The following is a 25615-nucleotide window of genomic DNA, read 5'->3' on the forward strand; positions in this document are numbered from 1 at the left end:
AATGCAATGGAGATAAACAGAACAATGGACACCAATGTGGTGTCTGTTTCACTAGTGGCAGTGATGGGTTCCCTAAGTTTCCATTCAGGGTTTCCTCGCAATGCCATTTTTAGCACTTGTGATTTAACCCCCAGATGGAATCCCACAGCATAGTGAAAAATGCTACGTGAACACTCCCCAACTGTGCAGCCATGGCACTGTATGCTTGTAGGGTTCTACCTCTTCAGTAATTAAAGCAGTCCATGTGCTAGCAACATCCCCCAGTCATCACAGCCGTCTCCTCTTCCCCAGTAGGTTGTAGGGTCTCCTTTGCAGCCTGCCCATAGCTTTCTCCTCATATAATCTCCACGGATTCCTCACCCCCCTCCCCCTACCCACAGAGTTCTCTCCAGGTCCCCCATAGTAGTAGTATCGTCCTGCACAGCCCCTTATGGTAGTAGTAGTGTGCACTGAAGCCTTCTCTTAGTAGTAGTATTGTCATACACAGCCCCTTATGGTAGTAGTACTGTGCTCTGAAGCCTTCTCCATAGTAGTATTAGCAGTACTGTCCAACATCCACAGCATAATGCTGATTGCCCAAGTCTACAGTGTACTGTTCATCAGGACTTCATTCAACTTGAATCCAACCCTGCTCCAATCGCGGTGCAGTCACAAGTTCCGACCACTGCATTGCAATTGGAGCAGCAGCTTACAGTCCAACCTTGTGTATTGTGGCACTGACGGCAAATGCCCAATCTGCAGATTTCTGCTGATGACCAATCCTGAGGATAGACTATAATGGGTATTTCCCTGGAAAACCCCTTTAAACTTTTTTTTCTAGCACTTTTTTTAATTTAAAAGTCAAATCTCTGACCCAAAACAGCTACTAAATGTTTTTCTATAAATTAAAAAATATCAATCTTCCCAAAAAGTAAATAAAGGGTATGTGCTTGGAAATGGAAAAACCTATTCCCTTCTACCCATTGAATTTTGTAAGTGTACCGGTTCCTAGCTGTAATTGGAATCCTGGTTTGTTTAGGGAAGCCTCTGCTGATCATCCCCAGATCCTGACAGCCCATCTTGTACTAGAAATAGGCAGTTTTGCTTTTCTAGCAATGACATAAAGTCTTTGTGGGCTATTTAACGTGCAATGTAATCTGATCGCATTTCTGGACCAGCTTGCAAATGTATACGCTTCACAGCCTTCAGGGAGGGCAGAATTACACTCCAGTTATTTTGGAATACAAACGCGTAATCCTGGGTGCGATGCTGAAACCATCTAAGTGTGATGTGGCTTGAAAAGTATTTTAAGGAATCGATGTGCACTTGGCTTGATAAGAAATTGTATGCAATGTACCTTGTAGTCTTTAAACTTGCATTACTTTTGTAATATTCCACAAACTCCTATATTCTGTTACAAATTGCATTACAGAACGGCTGTTTAAAGAAAATGCTTTTATTTTTTTTTTAAATACATTTCAAACTCCTCTTTAGCAAATCCATGCTCCCAAAGGAAAAGTTCCATCGAATTGCTTCTATTGGAAGCGTCTGTTGCAGTTAGATGCAAACACGTGGAGAACATCTAGCCTTTAGGAATTGTTGGCCTTTACTGAGGATAGGCCATTGATATATGATCAGTGGGGTCCGCCGCTCCAGAGTCCTGTCAAGCAGCTGACACTTGAATGTTTGCATCTGCGCAAAATCCTGTTTGTACTCCCAACACAGGTTGTTTTTTTGTTTTTTTTTTTTTGAGTGGCCACTCTGAGTACTACGGTCTTGTCCCATTGAAACAGTGGTACTCAGAACGACTGCTATAAAAAGGTATGGTATTCTGAGTACAAACAGGATCATGCTCAGATGTTTGCACAAACGCTGCGACCCCCGTCAATCAACTGGTTTGTTGGGGGTCCCAAGCTGTGGACCTTCCCCACCCATTAGATATTGATGACTTCTCCTGAGGATAGGCTTTACATTTTTAAAGACCCCTTTAAATTTAGTGTATAAATCCATATCCTAGTCTCTCCAAGTAGTTACATTTTATCAGTTCTCTCTGTCTGTGTAGGGCACTTCATATGCTGTATCTCAAACTGAACCCGGTCTCTCGCAGACCTGTTCATACTTCTTTCAGGAGATTCCATCATGCAGTGCTACTCTTTACATCAAAAAGTACCATGGTGGAACCCGACGAGCCCCGTTATAAGTCATTGGGGTCTGTTAGGTGTCATTTTCTGTTCATTAATTTTATTTATGCAATGTTTTGACCAACCTGACCTTTATCAAGCATACATAGAATTTAAACCCATTTATCTTTGTGAATGTCCGACTGTGAATACTATTATTTTTTCTTTATGTCCCCGTTTTTAGATACAAAAAAGCCACTTTCCGTAGAATGTCAAGTTGAGCAGAAGTACAATTAACTTTAATTAGAAATGTCTTGTTAATTTTCTACTGTATTTCACATTGTCCTCTCCTCCTTGTTTTTGGATATGAGTGAAGCTCACTTCTTCCATGTCCCAAGAAACCAATTATATGTGGGTTGTCGGGCACCTGCACTGAACTGCATTCATTTTCTTTCTTTTTTTGATTAAAAAAGCATTGCTGTTCAGTGTAGAAAATCCCAGGACCTGCTTGAAAGGAATCTGTCCCTTAGGGCTCCTTCTCACTGACGATTGCGATCTCGTCACGGCAAAATCGCAATTGTGTTCTGGTGAAAAATCGTGCATCACATTGCTGCCGCATGCAGTTTTATCACACAAGTCAGTATGCGTTTCTAACGTTCAAATCACATCGCACGAAAATCGGACGTTCATTGCAAAAAGGAGGCTCCATATGGAAAAGAAAAAATGCAGAATGATGGGGCATGCTGAGATTTTTTTTTTTTTCTTCTGTACTGAATGTAAGCAGTAGATCAGTGCAGGGAATAGGCGATGAAGCTAGAGTTCACAGGGGCTTGTAACGCATAGTTTCAGAATGCTATAGTACTGATGATACTGATACACTTCTAGTGTGTAGTCTTCAACATGAGCACCAACTTTCTATGGGTTTTAAGTTATTGTGAGGCGTCCAAGTGCATATTGGGAGATCTGAACACACAACACAATAGTGCATCTGTTCAAAAACTAAACTTTAAAGGACCATACGCCATTTAGGGCTAATGCCAACGGCCGAATTTCCGCCACGTAAAATACGATGCAAATCCGCGGCGTTTCACTGCAGCTATTAGGTTCTATTGAACCTAATAGCTCAATGTACATGCTGCAGAATTCCGCAGCATGAAATTACCCGTGGCATGTCCTATTCGCGGGAATACGCGCGGATGGCTTCCATTGTAGTCAATGTAAGCCTCCCGTCACGCTATACTTCCGCTGTAGCACTGCGGAAGTATAGCGCGAATACGCGCCCCGCCGGCCGTGTCATGTGACGTACTGCCCATGTGCGTCGGCAGTGTCATGCAGGAGCTACGCAGTGGATCTGGAGGGGAGTATGGGGTCTTTGGGGGGGGGGGGGGGCGTGACGGACTCCGCTGCAGTATTAGGCCTAAGTGTGAGCTAGGATAAAAGGAACCAAAAATCCTTCTAAAGGTGGCTTCACACACATTTTTGGAAAATGCACTTGCAGTTTTTGATGCAGTTTTTTGAGCCAAAGCCAGAAATGATTTTTAAAAAACGATGAGACCTATAAAGGAAGGATTTATACGACTTCCTGCCAGATCCACTTCTGGGTTTGGCTGAAAAAAACTGCATCAAAATTTGCAAGGGTTTTTTAAAAAAAAAAAACGCTGCTTGTAAAGCCATCTTAAGGTTGGATTCACACGGACGTAAGCAGCATTTATGCTGTATTTTTGCATGCGCCTGTGTTATACTGTTGCGTACTCCCAATACGGTCATGTGAACGAACCAAATGAAATCAATGGGTTCTATTCATTGTGTATTGTGTGGATAATATGCTGCACAAATGCATTCATGTAAATAAGCCGTAAGGACTTGCTACGTGGTGAATGGAGTCGATGAAAGTCAATGAACTTTCGTTGATCCATGCACATTGACGTGTGGGTGCTGCGTATCATTATGCAAGAGAAATAAATCGCAGCCTGCTCTGTTTCGCTACGTTCATACGCAGCGTGAGCCCTATACACTTGCATTACATTTTCCATGTAGTAGCAGCCTAACTCATGCAATGTGGTATTGGCCAGTGGCTCATTAAAACAGAAGGTATATGCATACTTAATCCTTCAGATATCTACAGCTTACCTACATAATAGTTTTCATATTTTGCACTAATGAAGGCTAATAAGCTTGAAACAACTATATACAAGTTGAAATAAATGACCCTGTACTTATTTGGCAGTTTGCTATGCACCAGTTGTTCTGGATGCTTAGTTTGCCATCAAGGACATTAAAGGTGCCTTAATGCATACCAATTTGATGCAGTCTTTTGATTCAGTTTTTGAAGGCAAATCTAGGAACAAGAATACATAAAATAGAATACACAACTTCCATCACTTTATGATGCAGTCCTCACATGGGCTTCAAAACCCCACAAACTGCGCCAGGACGGCAGGTGTGAAAGAGCGCTCAAAACAATTGCATGACTCCACAACTATCCAAGAATGACGACTCGTTTCCTCCTTCCGTGGAGATGTGCTAAAAGGATGTCAATCCCTTCTGTTTTTAAGAAGGCCATGCTATATTCTTATAGAAGAGAAAATCACACTAAATACATATATTTCCCCAGTCGTCTCCACGACAGCACCAATTGAGATTGCCTCCTCCTGATAGGACAGGAACACACTGAGAGGTTAAAAGCTCCCCCACTTTCCTCAGTGTCTTCCTGATCTCTGAGAGGAGCTGGTGGAGAAGCCAGCCAGGATTACTTACAGGCGGATCGGAGGGCAGTGGGTCAGCCTGTCCTCCCTTCCAAGCCAGACGACTCCCGGGACGCCACATTGGGTGGTAACCCCCGGGCCAGGTTCCTCCCGCGGCGGCCCATGGGGGGTACAAAGCGGGAACCTCAGTCCCCCTCGTTCTCCCTGACGTCATCGCGTCTGCATCAGGAGCGGAGGGGGCGGGGCTTAGCGCAGGAGCACGAAAATGTAAAAAAAAAATAGGAACCTGAGAGAAGCCAGAACAAACCAGCACTACAGGTCGCAGGGTATCTGCAGCACCAGTATAGTAATGAGTGCTCCAGCCCCAGAGACAGCTGAAACGTCAGCCTCAGCGGCCGTAAGTAGCCAGTGCGGCAAAAAATACAATGCAAATATCCAGTGTATTGTGTATGGAAAAATTGCATATTTACCCGCAAAAATGCTTTATTTGTCAGGGGAATAAAAGACATCCCCCCCCCCCCCCCCCCTGAACAAAACTCAGAAAATGCGTGGAATGCTGGATAAAACTGCCAGCTTAGATTAGGAAATTTACTAAAACAGCTTCTTCAATGGCCAGTCAGGAAAGCAGAAGAAGCTATAGTACCTTCAACCTCCTCCTCCTTGGACTTATTGCTACTTCAAGAAAAAAAAAAGTTTTTTATTTCCTGGTCCCCCACTCAGCCGCCTACAATTACTTCTTGTCACATATGACCACAGCAGTCAATAAGTCTTGGCTTCTTCCTACCGATTTAAAACTTGCAAGCAAATCTGCAACAGACCCCAATGATTTTATGTGGAATTTCTGCTGGATTCTTGCAGAACTGCTGGTGAATTTTCCAGAGCAATTTTGCTACACATGAACATCCCATATTCCCCCATGCCTATATGTATTCTGAAAGGAATGAACACATTATGAAAATGTCACTCGGCAATGCATTACTACATCTTTGGGTGCCTTCATGCAATTTTTCAGTAGCTTTTTATATAAAAAATGAATATAAATTAATGTCTAAAGCTAAAAGTCTAAGCTAAGCAGATCCTTAGATGCACAAAACCTATTAAAAATATAACCACTATGCATAAGATGTGCAGCTTCTACATACCACTTACTCCGATGTCTAAATGTACATATATACGCATCTTCATGAGACCTAAATATGCGTTTTATAAGGGTAACCGCTTGGCCCCTAGGTGCTTTAGGAACCCCATCACATCTGCATTTCCAACTGATCTTGTTTTCTCTGGGGAATGGATCCCAATAAGGAATACATTTTCTAATCTAATGTTAGAGAAATTAATTGAGAAAGGCAAAACTTTTTTGAATAACTTTTCCCACCTTGTTAAACAGGGTGAGGGGGGTAATATAGAGTTTATTTTACCAATCATGTAGAACTAAAGATCATCTCTTGGTAAATCAAGAAATTCAAATGAGATCTTGAGGATTTCTGAAAGGAAGAGCTATTTTTCTGTGATTATTAGAGAAAAGGCCACCCCACATTCCCTAACCCCAGTCACCAATTGACTCCCCCAAACAGTTTTTTTAAGTACATGGTTTGGAAAAAGCAAAGCCTTTAATGGTACTTCCTATAAACCTTCCACTATTTCTATCACCAAACATAATACACGTTCTTCCATTTCCTCCTCTTAACCCCTTAGTGACGAAGCCTGTTTCAGCCAAATTTTGCAAATCTGACATGTCGTTCAACATAGCATAACTCCGTAAAGGTTTTGCATATCCAAGTGATTCTGACATTGTTTTTTCGCCACATGTTGTACTTCATTTAGGTTGTAAAAATAGACTTAATAAATATACACAAATTATATCAAAGTACCAATATTGGAAAATTTTGAAAAAATTCTTTTTTTTTTTTCACATTTTCAACTGTAAAATCCCAAATGTCCAAACATACTGTAAAAATTTTTGATAGAATATATATTACCACCTGTTTACTTTATTCTGGTGCACATTTGAAAACTTTTTTTTTTTAAACCATTTAGATGACGTACCAATTTAACATTACTTTTCAGCAATTTGAGGAACACTTTGTTTTCTTACAGCAAGCCAAGTTTGCAAAAGCTCATAGGTGTCAGAATGATAGATGCCCCCCCCCCCCCAAATAACCCCATTTTAAAAACTACACCCCTTAACCCTTTCCAATCAAATGTCGGGCCTGCCCCCGACATCATTTCCCTCCATAGCTCCGATGTCGGGGCAGGCCCAACACTGCAGTGCAGGAGTGCATCTGCACCCGATCGTCAGACACATTGGGTGCAGATGCACTCCTGCACTGATCCTCATCAAGCACCACCGAGGAGAAGGCAGAAAGGGTTTTTAACCCTTCCTGCCTTCTCCTTTACACATTACATAGCGTTCAATTAGCGCTATGTAATGCAGGAGATTCCGCCCGGCGATCATGTGACCGCCGGTGTTACCTGACCCCCAGCGGTCACATGAACGCCGAACCTGGAGCCTGCACCATGGGGGGGACCTGCTTACCTGTCCAGCGTCTTCCGCATTCTCCCTTCTGCCTCCTGGCCCGACGATCATGTGACCGCTGGGTGCCACCTGACCCCAGCGGTCACATGATCGCCGAGCCGGGAGGTAGAAGGCAGAATGCGGAAGACGCCGGACAGGTAAGCAGGGCCCTCCACGGTGCAGTGAGGATCTGGTCCATCAGGGCAGCTGAATATCTAACTTTTTTCACTTATATATTTACTTTATTGCGATCGGCGCTATCCATTAGATAGCGCCGATCGCAATGCCTGGGGGGGACTGCCCGCTGCCCAGGATGACAGCTCCATGCTGTTGGCTACCTGCGGGCACCGACAGCATGGAGCTGTCACGTCCTCAGCCAAGTGGGCATTAATCCTAAGAGGATGCATGTTTCTACGTCCTCTAGGATTAACCCTTTCCAATCCACTGTCTGACGTCTAAAGACATTATGATTTAAGGCTGTACAGCACCGAAGTTGGAAGACATCCATCGGGGTTCTCTTACTGTATATTGCCAGCCTCTCTGCTGTTGCAACCTATCCAATGTGTCACCTCATGCAGTACTGGCTTTAGCCTGCATATAGCGCTGTTTTATAACAGCCGAAAAAGAGTAAGCCCCCTAGGAAAACCAGGATACAAATTGGATTGGAAAGGGTTAAAGCCCACTTAGTGAGGACGTAGAAACACTATGGGACTGTCACTAAGGGGTTAAATATCCCTCACTTCATGGGTATCGCAACGATGAAACTTTTTTTTTTTTTTTTAAATACGAGGACCCCACTCATAATATAATCATAGAATTGTTTTTTTTAGAAGCCCTTGATTTTTATCTTACAGAATAATTTTGTTTTTTAACTAGTTTTACTTACAGGTAAAAGGCACCACCCTGGGAACGGCGTTTGCCCCCAAGTTACGCAAATATGCATATGGGAGCATTCGAGAAGAGAATTGGGGACATTATTTTTTTACAGAAGGTTTATTGATATTTCAATCTTCTGGGATGGCACTATAGCAGACTTTAAAACACTTGTCATCCTTGGAATTTTCGGACACGTTTGACAGATATTAAATTTTTTTTTTTAGATTTGGAACTTTATATCGTGGACAGTTCCAACCATACAAAAACACACTTTAAGCCTGTTTACTCTAACTGGTATCTTGACTTCTCCAGCTGTCATGACAAAAAATGGAAATTGAACATCCCATAGGACAGTTTTAGAGAATCGGGAAGTATTGCACCTCTGATGAGGTTTTTTAGCAAACAATCTGATATTTTGAAACAACACTTTAAAAGGGGTCTATCTAGAAGGACTGATTCAGTCTTCCTACACGAGTTTTAAAATGGGGCCAAAAAGCATGCCTGCAGAGATATATGGATACCGGGGAACTCAACCCGAAAACCCTATTTACCACCTGTTACAACTACCATTATTCACAATTAAAATGTATTCTTAAACATCCGGAGGCTCTCTTTAAATGCAGGATCAAGGCTGCCAGTGCTGTTTTTAATATACAACACAGAAACTAAGTAATCTCTGCAGATGGTGAAAATGGTTCCATTCATTTGAAACCATTTTTTAATTGTGGCTCATCTTATGTTATCTATCTTTTGGAATGCAACTTTGGGCACCGTCATGCAATTTTGCATTAATGTTTTTATATAAAAATGAATATAAATTAGTGCTTAATAGATTTTGTGCATCTATGCTTCTGCTAAGATTACATTACTTTTTAGCTGTAAAGATGTAAAAGATGTGTACAAATACAAAATGAGCAGTTTTTGCACTCCCCCCACCCCCAAATCGGGTAGGGACGAAAGAGCCAGTATTAGATTACCTCTAGCAGTGGCTCACCTCCTGAGGAAAGAAAGCAATGGGCATATTGAAATCCAGCATGCCCGACTTTTCTTTCATCCCATATCTGCCGTCAGGTGTCGGGTAACCTGCATACACATTAGTCGGCTGACTGTTGTGCATATAAAGCTATCTGTAAATCTACTGTAAATGGAGGCCGGCAGGCCATAATGATCTGATCTCCAGCCCGCTCCACCTGCATTCACTGGGCAATAATCGCTCCTGTGTAAAAGGGCCATTAGGTAAGGGATTGGAAGGGGAAAATCTCTTCTGAGGCTTAGGCTATGTTTATGCCTGTGTTCGGGGATTCAGTTTTCCTGCTCCTTTTGTGGGAACAAGAAGGGGGAATCCCCTGGCTGAATGGATCTGTCCTATGACGGAAGTGAACGGTACCGAATGGACCCCATTGACTATAATAGGGCCTGTTCAGTTTCCGTTCAGCCATCCGGACTGTACAAAAATGCCCTGTCTGCAGGGGTTCCTAACACAAATGGCAACAAAGCCTTTCGGACAGCAAACTTCTCAAATGAAAGAGGAATTGGTACCATGAGAACTAATACATGGCTGAAAATGGTAGCAGCCAGGCCTTTACATGGCCTCCCATAAGGTGAAGGCAGCAGAAGCCTGGAACAAAAACTGGCATCAGAATAAAGGGGTACAGTCCTATTTCAGTTTTTGGCATCACCATTAAGGAGTGCAGTCCAGTTTCAGTTTTGGCTGCAGTTACCATGCATTGGCATTGTATTAAATTGTTGTTAGTGAATAGAAAGTGAGAAAATCTAGTAATTTTTACTACATAATTAGCAGAAATAAAACAATGCCGATCTTATCACTGAAGAGCCACAGTCTGATCTTGTTAAGATTGCTGGTGATTGCTTTAGGACGCAACTTGTAATGAGAAAGATGCCCTTATTCCACTTGCTCAAGGTCTATTAAATGGCTTACAAAATGAAATTAGTAACACCTGCTAGAGAAAAATGTAGCAGAACCCCAAGCCAAGTCCATGAATGATTCTTGCTCTGGTTAATTAAACCTTTCTGAGATGGAAAAAAAAGAGAAATGTCTGGTGTTGAAACAAAATGTAACACTTGTCTCCCATGTTTTACAAGTCCCTCCAGCAGAGAAAACCATCTTTTCAGGAGTTTTGACAGGCAGAGAATTAGTGAATTGAATGTGGATACCGTGAGGGAAAACTAGAACAAGTCAAATGAAAGGAGACTTGAGGCATAGAAGCCCGACAACGAGCTCATCTTCAGCGTGTTCATTGTCAGTGAAGATTTTGAAATAAAAGTGTTATTTATAATAACGGCATTGGGAAACAGGCTGCTTCTGGATTGTCCTTGAGTGATTGTTTGTATCACACATGGAAAACAGATGTTTGAAAGTCCCAATGTTCCTGTAGCATCTCAGAACCATATCTGTGGAATACAATACAGCAATGGGATGCAGCTTCCTTTCAATCTTCTGCCGGTCATCCACTGCGCCTGGAAGCAGGACTTGCAATTGAATAAAAGATTCATTCTTTTCATTAAAGTAATGCTGCATATATCCTGTATTTTGCATGCACATGCAATCTTCAGTCACACTTCACCTTTTTGGAATTTCAACTACTGCATCGAACAGAACCACAGGTGGTACAGAGGAGCCTGATCCCTAGTAGTGTGCTTTCTTGCAACTTTCTTTTTCTGTATACATGTTGACCACATTGCTCCCATAAGATTGTATAGGCATAGTAGGGGCAGCCACAAGTCTGAATAGGGCCACCGGCACACGGACTGATCTGATTCCGCATGTGGAATCTGGCCCTGGCAGCAGTGGCATGCTTGCGTACCTGCTTTCTCTTTACTTCATCTGTACTGTAGATGGTCCTCATGGCTCGCCATCGGACATGTCCAGTACACAGAATTTTTTATTTTTTATTCTGAACTCCTGCTTTTCCAGCGTCATCGCCAGGCGATGCCGTGGAATCCGTGACCTTTCCGCAATGGCATTGCAGTAGGGTCGTGGATTGGCCGGCTTCCATTGACTGCAGTGGAGGCCAATGGCGTGGAATTTGCGCACAAATAGAACATGCTGCAGTTTTTCCTCCACGAGCAGAAAATCGCAATTCAATTCCGCTTGTGTAGAGGAAAAAGCATTTTTCAATAGCATTTTATAGGCAGTATTTGCTGCGAAATCCGGAGGCGGACACTTGCTATGGATTCCGCAATGCAAATCCGTCCGTGTGGAGGCGGCCTTAACTCCTAATAAAAATAAAAACATTTTGAGTAAGCATGTTACTTATTTTGGAATTGAAATCAATTTCCATTTCCCACTATATCTATGACTTATGGATAAAATTCTATATATGCGACCAAATCACAGTTAGTGGAATTCTCTGAAAAAACATAGATGTCCTCCTTTTTCTATTTTCTTTCTCACAAAAAATAAGAATAAACCTAAATAGGCTAAATGGTGCCACCATACAGTAGCTAAACACCCCGGAGCGGACAGACGGCAGAAGCCATTGTGCAGAAAGTATGTGGGCCTCTTGCTGCCCAACAGCTGGTTTATCAAATTGTCATTATTTTTTTTTTTTTTTTTTTAGTGAAACCTGTTTTCTTTTATCTACTTTTAAATAGGTTCACAATTATGTTCTGATTATTTCATCATATATCTTTATTCAGCTCAGAGCTCTTTTTACTATTACTTTGCTTCAGATGCCCTCTTTGTTACCCTTAGAGAATACCCACACTTTTTGGTGACTTTTCAGAAGAACCTGCCATGTGTACATGAGGAATAGCATTGTCTAACCATAAGAAGCATTTTCACTAGTGTTGTTTTTTTTTTTCCCCTTGGCAGTCTGTTTTTGTAATATTTAGTTCGTTCTAGCAATACTTCTGTAATTTTTTTATCCATCTACTTCTATAGACAGCATGAGTCGGCTCCCTCCTTCACTTCATCTTCCCTGTCTAACCTCTGTTCTTAGATATGGACTTCACAGGACAACAGGCACTGAACAGCAAATTAGAAGGAAGGGAGACCCCTAGTGGCCAACACTTTATAGGGATTTTTTATTTTTTTTGCTACTTCTTATTGGCTATGATTACTCAGTGTTGTGATCATGTAAGCCATAACCATAGAATTAAAGGGATGACCATTTTCCCCCACATTTATTAATCCTATCCATAAATGGCGAGAATGAAAAGCATCCCATCCATATCTTGTGTTTTTTACCCAAATCATCTTTTTTTTTCACTCTGCACACACCATATGCTAGTGGTTCAGTAAGTTGGAACAGTACTGAAGACTAAACCTTCCATCAGATGGTTTAGTCCTATTTAGCGTATTGCTTGCAGATTGAAAACAGGACTATTTTGGAGGGCAAGGAAAGTCTGTAGCATTTCGGCAATGTGTGATCTTACCCTAAAGGTGGCTGTGGACTCCTTGCTTACAGAGAACCTATGCAGCTACCCATGTCTACCCCTCCATATAAGTGTATATTCAGATGTGGCAGCACTACTATGCCTTGCGGCAAAAAATGCACCCGGTTTTAGGCTGAGTTGACACAGGACTGAAATCTTGCGGAAAGACCGCACGAAAATACTGCAACATTTCCGTGGGAGAAATGCAGCTTCAAAAGGCTGGGTTCACACGGGACTGAAATCCCCTGGAAATCTTGTGGAATGTCTCTCCATAGAGAGGAGAGAGGTCGCCGGGGAAAGAATGAACATGCCGCATCTTTGAATTCCGCGTGGCATGTCAATTTTAGCGCTGCTTGACCGCAACGGATCAGCCACAGCGTGTAGACATGAGATTTGCAAATCTCGTCCGCTCTGCCAGCTAATCCCAGGATAAAAAGTCGCAGGCGGAATTCCCATGCAGAAAGTCTGTCCGGAAATTCTGTGGCAATTACGCCTCGTGTGATCCCAGCCTTACTGTGACTCGCCAAAGTTTTAATGACCTTTACCTGTGCTAGCTGCAAAACTGCAGCACATCTGCTTAAAGGGGTTGTCCCGCGCCGAAACGGGGGTTTTTTTTTTCTTTCAACCCCCCCCCCCCCCCCCCCCCCCCCCCGTTCGGCGCGAGACAACCCCGATGCAGGGGTTAAAAAAGAACACCGGACAGCGCTTACCTGAATCCCCCCGCGCTCCGGTGACTTCTTACTTACCCGGTGAAGATGGCCACCGGCATCTTCTCCCTCCGTGGACCGCAGGGCTTCTGTGCGGTCCATTGCCGATTCCAGCCTCCTGATTGGCTGGAATCGGCACGTGACGGGGCGGAGCTACACGGAGCCCCATTGAGAAGATAAGAAGACCCGGACTGCGCAAGCGCGTCTAATTTGGCCATTAGACGGCGAAAATTAGACGGCAACCATGGAGACGAGGACGCCAGCAACGGAACAGGTAAGTGAATAACTTTTGATAACTTCTGTATGGCTCATAATTAATGCACAATGTACATTACAAAGTGCATTAATATGGCCATACAGAAGTGTATAGACCCACTTGCTGCCGCGGGACAACCCCTTTAAACTAAAGTATTACAGCTATGCAACGGTTTTGCTTACCTTCTGTCATCCTCTGTCATTCTGGTTTATGTGTAGTAATAAAACAAAAGAGAAAAACCTCCCATCATATACATTACCTAAACTGGTCACTTTCCAAAGGTGGACATAAATCCCCAAAGTGAAGACCTGCTGCAAGTTTAAGCTTCCTCCCTTTGAAGCTCACTATGTCAATCCACAATAGCTAAAAACAAATCCTAACACCATACAATGATACATTTTGCCTTTAAATGCAATGATGCTATGAAATTCCTAATTTGTATATCTGCAAGTCCTCGTTCCAACACAGTTTGCTTTTTGCTGCTTTTCATTTTTAGGTCTGGAGAATTACTGGTTTTTAGATAAAATGTTAGTGTGGGTGGTGTCGCTTACACCTGCACCAGGTTCCTGAATAACACCTTCACGCCTTCTGAGCGAAACCTGATCTACTAATTTTCTTTTTGCAGAACTCGGACAAAGACTGGGACAGAGAGGCTGCTGCTGCAAAGCAATCGGAGTATCAACAACTTGAAGACGACAAAGTCTCCCAGAAATCTGTTTCTAGCAAGCTTTCCAAATCTCCTCTGAAATCTGCAAAAAGACCTAAAAACATGCAGGCTAAAGTCACACTTCTTGATGGCTCAGAATACACATGTGAGGTGGAGGTAAGACCACATTCATTTATGTTCATACATCATAGGGTGCATTCACACGAACGTATATCGGCTCGGTTTTCACGCCGAGCCGATATACGTTGTCCTTGTGTGCAGAGGGGGGAGGATGGAAGAGCCAGGGCCAGGAACTGTGCTTCCGCCCTCTCTCTGCCGCCTCTCCGCCCCTCTGCACTATTTGCAATGAGAGAAGGCAGGACGGGGGCGGGGCTAAGGTCCGGGAATTAGCCCCGCCCCCATTCCGCCTCTCCCCATTGCAAATAGTGCAGAGTGGCGGAGAGGAGGCAGAGGGGGCGGGAGCACAGTTCCTGGCCCTGGCTCTTCCATCCTCCCCCCTCTGCACACGAGGACCACGTATATCGGCTCGGCGTGAAAACCGAGCCGATATACGTTCGTGTGAATGCACCCTGAGGAATAGATAAAAATTAGATTGGCTTTGTTTTTATGTTTTTACCTGTAATCACATTTGCATTATGAAAATGGAATAAAGTATCCATGAACTTCTGTGGCACGCTTATACAAATCTATGCAGTGTTTATCTTGCATGCATGGGCGTTAATCTTTCCAATCCAATTTGTATCCTGGTTTTCCTAGGGGGGCTTGCTCTTTTTCTGCCGTTACACAACGGCGCTATATGCTGGCTAAAGCCAGTACTGCATGAGGTGACACGTTGGATAGGCTCCGACAGCAGAGAGGCTGGCAATATACAGTAAGAGAACCGCAACGGATGTCTTCCAACATCGGAGCTGTACAGCCTTAAATCATAATGTCTTTAGACGTCAAACAGTGGATTGGAAAGGGTTAAGGTACTTCTACGCAAGCTGATTATCAGGCTTGAGCGTTCCTCTCAATGTTCATTTACCCAATAATTGGACTGTATATAAAAGGATCAACAATCGCACAAACAAGGTTCGTTGGCTGATTGTTCACTTATCAGTTGTACATATCCCCGTGTCAACAGGAAGATGTACACCAAGCCCATGGTGAAGAACAATCGTAATTAGGCTCATTCATTCACACAAGCCGATTCTGGGCCCATGTAAAAGAAAGTAAATTGAGCGCCGAAAGGAAAGTCAAATCGACACATCTATTTAAAATCACTAAAAAGGAATATACAATAAAATCGCAGAAAGCGACCATCTTTTTACCAATGTACTGATACAAAGAGGGCAGGTAAAAGCATTACATCCCTCAACATGCAGACAGCCAATCTGCTAAATAGAGGAATATTGCACAAGTTAAAGGTGCTGATGAACAACAACTCGCACACCATCCTATACTAAGGGGAGAGGGCCGGCTGCTTAGTACTACAACACATGCAGATATAGCATACAAAGGGTGTCAGGCCACATAGTATGTGTAGTGCACCATGCAGGCTTACAACCTCTTAGTAACACCACATTTCAGTCCAGTGGGCTGCTGTGCACCTCGTAGGTGAACGATTCGGACACCCTGGCCAAAATACACAAGCTCACAAGCCCGCGTCAAGCATCCTCGTTCACTTGTGAGTCCCAACACAAACAGCAATTTAAAATCACTGAAAAAGGCAATATGTTAGACAATTTTTCATAATCCACCAGCTTATGACATGCATACCATTAGACAAATATAATGCACCAAAATATAGCATATTTTTATACTTTTATAGTAAATTGAGAATTTTAGGATTTCTCCTTGCTATTCCCTCATGTCAGAATAGTTTTTAAATCTGCTACAGTAGGCATAGAAAGTATATGATGGTGCGTTCACACACTGCAGATTTGTTGCAGAAAATCTGTAGCGGTCCCATTCATTTAAATGTGCCTTACAGAAATCTGTATTTGCTGGCTAAAATCTACCAGATTTTAGATGAATGCACTTGATTTTCAGTCGCAAGAAAACCCCAGCAACACCTCTGCTGCATGCAAATATAGCATGATGCATGTCGTGTACACAATCTACTCCACTTTTTGGCATAATTTGCGGCATAATTCAGGTGCATCTCTTCAGGTGCTCGAATACAAATTCAGAAATTCCAATAAACCTGGCTGTTCAAAAAAAAAAAAAAAAAAAAAACCCCACAAAATTGCAAAATGTCAGAATTAGAGATGAGTGAACGTACTCGTTAGGGCGATTTTTTTTTTTTTTTTGCACCTGAGCACTGCTTTTTTTTCGAGTAACTGTCTACTCGGGCGAAAAGATTCGGGGGGTTGCAGAGGGGAGTGGGGGGGGGGGGGGGGGGGGGGGGAGAGAGCTCCCCCCTGTTCCCCACGGTGCCCCCTGAATCTTTTCGCCCGAGTAGACAGCTACCCGAAAAAAGCGGTGCTCGAGCGCGAAATCGCCCTAAACGAGTACGTTCGTTCATCTCTAGTCAGAATCAAGAAGTTGTAGCCTGCAAGATGTACAACTTGGGGGCTTCTCACACGAGCATTTTCTTTTCCATTTTGCTTTATCATGGCAACAGCTAAACAGAAATAAAACTTTTCAGTTTTCCAGCCCATAGAAATACCTTTTTCAGTCCATCTCTGTATTTTCCATTTTTTCATTCCTTTTTTTTTTTTTTTTTTTTTTTTTTTACACTGGAAAAAAAGCAGAATGCTGCTGTTTTGTTTCCAGTTACAAAAGCGGAATATAGATGGATCTGTTTTTCATTGCATTACAGTCAATGTGAAATGGATGAAACTGGAAAGCAATCCCTCTTTTATTTCCAGTTTTGTTTCCTGAGCATACACACCACATGGTTTGGTGGTGGTCTTGGGTTCAAATCTCATAAAGTACAACATTAACTTTGGAAAAACTCCATACAGATGTCACCCTTGGTCAAATTTGACCCTAGAATTTCAGCACTGCAAGGCAACAGCGCTAACGACTGAACCACTGTGGTTGGTCTTTCATCTCCAGAGGAGAACAAGAAAATAATACAAAAAGAGAACATAAAACCTCCATACAGACGGCATCCTTGGTCAGTTTTCAACCTAGTACTCCAGCGCTGCTAGGCAACTGTGCTATCAACTGAGCTTACCACACTTGTTCTTTGTTCTTCTTTCTACTGAGGAGAAGAAGAACAAGAATAATTAACACAAAGTGGACATCAAATCTGATCAACAGTAACATCTGTTTGGGGTTTTTAACTCAGAACTTCAGCCCTGCAAGGCAGCAGTTTTAACAACTTTCGACACCATTCTTGTTCTTCCTACTCTGGAAGAGATGGAGGATAACAAGAAATGCAAAGCGAACCTACAACATCCATGCAGATGTTGCCCTTGGTCATATTCAAGCGTGGTACTTGCAGAGTGTTAAGGCAGCAGAAATGCGGTCCGAAGTTCTCGCTCACGACCTGAAGGTTGTGGATTCAACCACCACTTGGTTCTGGTAGCCAGCTCAAGGTAAACTGAGTACCCAGCTTGCTGAGTGTTAAATGTGACGTCCCCCTAGGAGTCAGTCATGACTTGGTGTGAGCACCAGGGGACTTCACCTTTGCCTAATTGTTACCACCTCTATAAAAGCAGAAGTTTTTTATCAGTTTGCAGGTCTGGAAAACTTTAGATGTGTGTTAACACAAGGCGAAGGAGAAAATATATCAGCAAAGATCTTGGAGAAGCAATTGTTGCTGCCCATCAATCTAGGAAGGGTTATAAAGGCCATTTGCAAACAAATTGGAGTCCATCATTCTACAATGAGAACGATCCTCCTCTCTCCTCGAAGAAGCTTGTTGGCTCAATGGCTAGCATTGTTGCTGTATAATGCTGGTGTTCTAGGTTCACGTCTGACTTAGAACATACAAAACGCTATGTATATTTTGTCCAAATTGTGTTTACTCTTGTTCTCCTCTGGAGAAGAAAGTCCAAGCATGGTGGCTCAGTTTTTAGCACTGTTGCCTTGCAGTGCTGGAGTTCTAGGTTCAAATCTGACCACAAGTGACATCTGTATGAAGTTTTCCAAAACTGATATTGTCCCTTGTGAGATTTGAACCTAGGACACCAGCGCTGCCAGTCAACAATGCTGACCACTGAGCCACATTCACTGACGCAACAACACCTAGCACAGAAAAACCTCCTTATGTCTAGCAGGCTGCACAAGAAAACAGACTTCAGTTAAAATGGATGTGGAGCAGAAAGCCTTCTATCAGTGTGTTGTTGTGTTTTTTGTTTTTTTTTCTTTGAAGGATCAATGTTTTTTTGGCTTTATTTTCCATTTTAACTGATTTTTGTTTTTTGACTGAACTTTTACAAAAAAAAATAGTGTGAACATAGCCTTACCTTCAAAAGATCTACACTTGGAAATGTGACGGCACTGTGTCGAATTCCCCAAGAGGGGATTATGTCAGACGCCATTTGGTGGTACACCAGGATGAGTAAATATGCCCCTATGTGTATCAATGCGCTGTTCAAGCACGGGTCGACAACCTTCCCTTCCTTTCTCATCTATCCTTTTAGGAGCCTGTTGGTAGGTAGCAATGGGAGAAGTCACGGAATAAGACTTTTTAACTGTATTCTTCACATTGGAAAGCTAGAAACCTAAAACAACAACTCTGCGTGCCACATTTTGCAGACTAAGTAGAAACTCGTACAATAAATTTTTAAATTATGTTTTATATTCGTTTCTATAGATTGAATACCTCATACAAAAAGATTTAGTTACGCAGCCCTTTTTCTGCTCAGAAAAACGTGTTGGGCAGAAATCCTTACCCTGCTGTGTTTGGAGTTTTTTTTATATATTTGAGGGTATGGGAGTCCCTTGTTAAAGTGTCCCACTGGGCTATCTCTGGAAATGACACTTTTGCCTGGAGGGAACATGCTTCTGGTTCAGTCCTATTCATTGATTTGTGGTGATGGGCTCTGGAACCTGGCAGTAACTTCAGCTTTTTCCCAGAAAATCACTTTAAACATCTTGTATCTTTATTGCAAAATAAGAGTTCCATCTTTGCGCTGTGGGCTGTTCATCGCCGTAAGATGACTCAATTCTCAATTATAAGTTTTGGGAATGCAGCTGAATGGATTGAATGAGAATGATTACTTTTATTTTAAGCTCTGCTTTTAAATAAAGATGCTATGAAAATGAGTGTGACATACCAGAGGTGGAACTGGTGTCTGACTCAGGTGCTAAGATCCAGACGTGTTGGCAATTACATCTATTCACCAAAGGTGTACATGAGTTTGCTCCAGCTTGTTGAGCCGCTCCTCATCGGTTTTTCCTTTTTGTCCTATTATGTTACAGTATTCAGTATTCTAGTTTTCTCTTAGAAAGACACAGGAAGCTGAAGTATGATCCACCATTTTTCAGCTTCATAGTAGTAAATTCACAAATCGGCACGTTTTTCTGTATTTTCTTCACCACTACTCCTCACTACTGCAAATGACACCTAAAATCCTCTTATTTATGCAACTTTAATGAAAGGGGTAGATTTACTTTTTGTTTTTATTCCAAAATTGTGATGTATGTTGTGACCTAATTTGGGCAAAAAAATCAGTTTAGACAAATTTTAACAATGAATTGTGCCAAAAAGAACAGATGTTCTCGCCACGCTCAACACCTTTCAAAAGGGTCTAGAAAAAGGGGATGGGTTTGTCAAGCCATAAAATGCACCAGACTTATTAGTAGTGTGCGGCAAATTTTTAGTAGAAGGACAAAGAGCTGGTATAAAGTTAGACAAAGATGTGTCAAATCTAACACACATTGTGGCCTGCATTAGAAGTGTAGCACATCTGATTGGACTATGTTCACACTATAAATTTATATATAATAGAGAGAGAGAGAGACTGTCTGTGTCTGGATATAACCATGAGTGAAAATATCAATTACTTACATTCCTATCTGCTTTTAGAAAATTTGCGGAAATAGAACTAAGATTTCTATTAAAAAGTGACCTCTATTTCATGACTGGATAGCTCTACTCCTATATATGACGGAGCCATGTGCACAAGCCTGTACAGTAAAGCAGCACATGCAGTTCCTAGGCCTTTGTACACATAGCTATAGGCATGTGCTCCATACGGATTAGAGTCCTGTTATACGCATCTGATAGATCTTAGTACGGTTTCTCTTCTTTCTTTTTCTTCTGAATTTGATAGGAAAAACTGTTGTGCCTGCTTGAAGTTTGCGGCCTACTGATATACAGCGTAGTGCCATAGCCTTCAGTGAGTACTGTATTTTGGCTGTGTACAACGGAGTTATACAGCTATATGTGGAGGTCTTAACTCGTCAAAAATACATACTTACAACTGCTTAGACCGCCTGCACACAACCAGAATCTAATCCTGTGCCCAGCCAGTGACCTCACATACCTGTCACTGTCTTTCCTCTGTACTGCGGATGGTCCGGCCGGTGAGCCATTTAGATAGGCACAGTACAGATTTTCCCCACGCCGTTGCGGGTCCCGTGACCTTTGCGCAATGTTAATTGCGGAAGGGCTGTAGGTCGGACAGCTTCCATTGACTTCAATGGAAGCCGTCCGTGTCGACACCACACAAAAATAGAGCACGCTGCAATTTATTCATTTTTTTTCCTCCATGAGAAGGAAATCACAATTTATTTCCACTTGTGTGCAGGAAAAAGCACTTTTCCATAGCATGTTATGAACTGTATTTGCTGTGGAATTCAGGGGTGGAAGCCCACCTCGTATTCCGCAATACAAATATGCCTATGTGCAGGCGGCCTTAAGTGGATGTATTACAATACTAGGGTAAAATCGGCCACAACATTAAAGCTACATGCCAAATATTATGAGAGTCCTTTCCTGACATCAGAACAGCTCGGACCTGTCAAGGCATGGACTCCTTAAGACTTCTGAATGTGCCGTGTGCCATCAGGTACCAGAGGTTTTAAGCCCTGTAAACTGCAAGGTGGGGCCAGTACTGGTGTATCTTGTCTCCACCTGAGTGATGGGTGGAGACATGGGCTGGCCGGCTGCAGCTACAGGGAACGCCCACAGCTCCAGATTGGCTTGCGGTTACACAACCTTCACCTAGGTGTCTGCGCGTTGTCATGCCAACAGAACACCAGTTACCAGTGTCCTGCTTGGGCATGCAGGAGAAAAAGCTGTCAATTAGGGTGGGAGGTTATTTTACGCTTGGGGTTAGGAATGGTGGAACAGCTAGGAACGCTGCTAAATCTGCCACAGTGGGAGGCGGCCTCCAGCTATATCAGCGGGTGTTAAGTGCTCGGGAGACATTTAACACTGCAGCATGGGACCGAGGAGCATAGATGTCGGAGAGTGGGGGTAAAGTGGTTGGGCCAATGTAGAGAGTTCAGTGGGTCCCAGAAGAGCAGGAGGATCACAGTTGCAGGAATTTAGCAGAGCGGGGGCCCAGCTCACGTTGCTGCACTGTGAAACGAAGTAGACAGACCACCGGGGCCAGGAGCAGCACGGGAATCACCATTGCAGCAGGTTATCATAGCGGTGCCGCAGCTCACCTCAGTGCAGATGTCTAACCGCTATCCAATCCGGAGCTGTGGGCGTTCCCTGTAGATCCGCCCGCCCAGCCCATGTCTCCAGCCATCACTCTGGTCGAGACAAGATGCACCAGTATCAGTGGGGCCTCCATGTATCGGACTTTTTTTTTTCCGGCACAGTACACAGATGTTTGATTGGACTGATCTGGGAAATTTGGAGGTCAAGTCCACAGGGTGAAGTCTTTGTCATGTTCCTCAAACCATTTCTGAACAATTTTTGCTGTGACATGGTACGTTATCCTGCTGAATAAGGTCACTGCCATTAGTGAATGGTTACCATCAGTGGCACTTGTTAAAGTTGCATACACAGGAATGTTAGGACCCAAGGTTTCAAGCAGAACATTGCTGGGAGCATCACATTGCATCCACCATCTTGTCTTCTAGTTCTCAAGGTCTTCTGGACCATGGAGCAATGGAAGAAGATGGTGTGATCTGATGATCAGGTTTTCCTTTACATTATGTGGAGAGCCTGGGAAAGATTTGTCACAATAAGGTCAATCTCTTGCTCATGTACTCCATTGTTGGCTTTTTCACTGGTGGGCAAGGGTTAGCATGGGCACTCCCAACAAATCCAAAAACTAGATAGCAAGCTGCAATGGACTGTTTTTCTGGCACCTACAATAACGTTTTCAGTAATTTTGTGTTCTAGTAGCTCTTCTGTAGGATTGGATCACCGAGGCTAGCCTCCGCACACCACGTACATCAATGAACTCCAATGACCCTGTTGCCAGCTGAACAGTTGTGCTTTCTTGGACTACTTTTGGTAGGTTCTAATCATTGCATACTGGCAACAACTTGCGAGACCCGATGTTTGGACATACTACGACCCAGTCGTCTACCATCATTTGTCCATTGTCAGATTCGCTTGTGTCCTTCGGCTTGCCCATTTTTCTTACGTCCAATACATCTGCTTCAAGAACTGTTCACTTGCTGTCTTGTATATCTTGGGGCCCTTTTACACGGAACGATTATCGCACAGTTTATCGCTGGATTGAGCTAAACTGATCGATAATTGTTCAGTGCAAACATTGATGGCAAGTGAACGACAAATAATTTGTTCGTCTATCGTTTGGCGGTCAATTCATGCAGGTATAAAAATCAAATGATGTTCGGCCTCTGTAAACAGGCAGTTGTTCATCTATGAAAGACTGCCTGTTTACCGTGCAAGCACAGGACTAATAATGACTGGCGGGCATTTAAGTGTCCAACAGTCGTCCCGTGTAAAGGAGCTCAACCCCCTGATAAGGTATCTCCCGCACGCTGTCATGCGCAGTCCACCTGTGGTGTGTTTTTTAAAAAAAAAAAATTGATTTCCCGCACTGTAGCTTTGAAACGGCATCCGTGGACGGCGTTTATTACAAGCCCATAGAGAACAGTGGTCTCTCTCTCGTAATAAGCCACAAAATATTACTCAATTGCGTATGGCAATGTATTTAATTTGCCTGCGAATTACAGCATATCACACATGCATAATACAGGGTAATCATACGCTCATGTGAGCCTGGCCTATGGCTACTCTCACACGCAGGTTTTTACAGCTTTTAGCGTGGTGTTTCAAACTTTACACTAAATGCTGTAAAACGCCTCCATTGATTCCAATGGGGCTTTTCAGACGAGCGTTAGAAGCGCTACGATTTACAAATATCGTCTGCTGTATTTTAGTGTGTTTTCAGCATTTTTTAATGCACCTCATCACCCATTGTAATGGTGGACAGTGTTTTTTTTAAAAAACGCTGTTAAAGGGGTTGTCCCGCGCCGAAACGGTTTTTTTTTTTTTTTTTCAAACCCCCCCCCTTCCCCGTTCGGCGCGAGACAACCCCGATGCAGGGGTTAAAAAAGAACACCGGACAGCGCTTACCTGAATCCCCGCGCTCCGGTGACTTCTTACTTACCTGCTGAAGATGGCCGCCGGGATCTTCTCCCTCGGTGGACCGCAGGGCTTCTGTGCGGTCCATTGCCGATTCCAGCCTCCTGATTGGCTGGAATCGGCACGTGACGGGGCGGAGCTACACGGAGACGGCATCCTGCACGAGCGGCCCCATTGAGAAAAGAAGAAGACCCGGACTGCGCAAGCGCGTCTAATTTGGCCATTAGACGCCGAAAATTAGATGGGCTCCATGGAAACGAGGACGCTAGCAACGGAGCAGGTAAGTGAAAAATTTCTTATAACTTCTGTATGGCTCATAATTAATGCACAATGTACATTACAAAGTGCATTAATATGTCCATACAGAAGTGTATAGACCCACTTGCTGCCGCGGGACAACCCCTTTAAATGTGTTTTGAAAACCGTTCAAAAAGTGTTAAAACGCAGAGTAGACTATATGTTGCTTACTTTACCTATTGGGCGTTTTAACCCTTTCCAATCCACTGTCTGACGTTTTCCTACATTCTGATTGAAGCTTGTACAGCTCCATTGTCAGAAGACATCCGACAGGGTATTCTTACCATCTGTTGCCAGCCACCCTGCTGTCAGAGCCACTTGGGTGCACACACACTGGCTTTAGCCAGCAGATGGCACTGTTGTATAACAGCAAAAAGAGAGCGCCTTTTAGGAACCCCTGAATCTAAAATTGGATTGGAAAGGGTTGAATGATCAATTAACCCCAATTTTCACCTTTTTTTTTTCTGCATACTGCAGTCTACCCATTCCATTTTATAATTTTTTTTTCCCCCTGAACTTGCACACATAAGAAGATGGATTTTTACAGCCAAATCTGGTAGTGTGGAAAGTAAACTTGCTTTCAGGTCACCGTATAGCGCTACCTGTAATTATCTAAACCCTGAAATGGGCTCTATTCTGGCAATTTCTGTATACTCTGAATTTCCATATTGCACTGTGAAAGTTACGCACAGATTAAGCTTGCTGCCTATTAGACATTCCAGCCGTGATGAGTCACTTGTACATGACCTCATTCCCGAGGCTTCTGCTGTTCTCTCGGCTGCATATGTACTCTTAACAAATGTCATGCGTTCTGTCTATACACTCCGAGACATCATTTGGCAAAATATTAGTAAATTGTGAGTTTCACGGAATCAAAGTATTTTGTCATTTGCATTAACAAACCCAGCTAATATTCTAGTGTAATAATTAGGTTTGACATCCCCCTTTTGTCCTCTTTCCTTCTCATCATCTGCATTGACTATGCTTAGAACGCTCGGAGCCGAGCGACATTCTAGCAGATAATCCCGCATTCGCATCCGCTGTCTAGTTGTATGTCCAGATAAGACTTCTATATTTAGCATTCATAATTGCTCTATTGTGTTTGCAGAATAATGTTCAAGGCACCAAATGCTAAGAGATGTTACGCAACACCTACTCCCTATATATATCGGGAACCTCGTTAATGTCGTGTTTTTTTTTTTTCTTTTTAGTTTATCTCACAATCCAAAAAAAGCCAGCACTAACCTAAAAATAAACTGGTTAGTTAAATCCTTTTAAGAAGATTGTTGACCTAGTGCTGCCTTTGGATGCAAATCAAATTACGGTTTCTGAACTCCAGCTCAGAGAAAATAAAATGGTGTTCCTCCATGACCTGGTTTTGCTGTGTATAATTGAGGTTTTTTTTAACTGTACTTTTACATGGGCAGATGATTCGGCCATAACGGTTGATGACCTATCAAGTCCACATCGGTCCTCATTTCTAAGCATTTATATTATTTAATAATCGGGAGCTTTTCATATGAACGATCATGACCCCCCCCCCCCCCCCCCACTTACATTGACACCACCACTTCTCCTGAGGGAATGTGCTGCAAAAAAGTGTTTTTTGTTTTTTTTTGTTTTAATCCACATAAA

At 42.9% G+C, this 25615-nt stretch overlaps 1 protein-coding gene across 19 annotated transcripts in view; it reads left to right on the forward strand.

The window, feature by feature from the left end:
- EPB41L3 (erythrocyte membrane protein band 4.1 like 3) overlaps window positions 1-25615 on the forward strand; it is a 213437-nt gene that overhangs the window by 85588 nt on the left and 102234 nt on the right. For all 19 annotated transcript variants that reach the window (XM_066579582.1, XM_066579581.1, XM_066579588.1 and 16 more), the window contains exon 3: window positions 14182-14379. In XM_066579582.1, the coding sequence (XP_066435679.1) occupies window positions 14182-14379 (198 nt within the window). The remainder of the gene's footprint in view (window positions 1-14181; window positions 14380-25615) is intronic.

This window comes from Eleutherodactylus coqui, chromosome 9 (genome assembly GCF_035609145.1).
Source record: "Eleutherodactylus coqui strain aEleCoq1 chromosome 9, aEleCoq1.hap1, whole genome shotgun sequence".
In the NCBI taxonomy this organism is placed as follows: domain Eukaryota; kingdom Metazoa; phylum Chordata; class Amphibia; order Anura; family Eleutherodactylidae; genus Eleutherodactylus; species Eleutherodactylus coqui.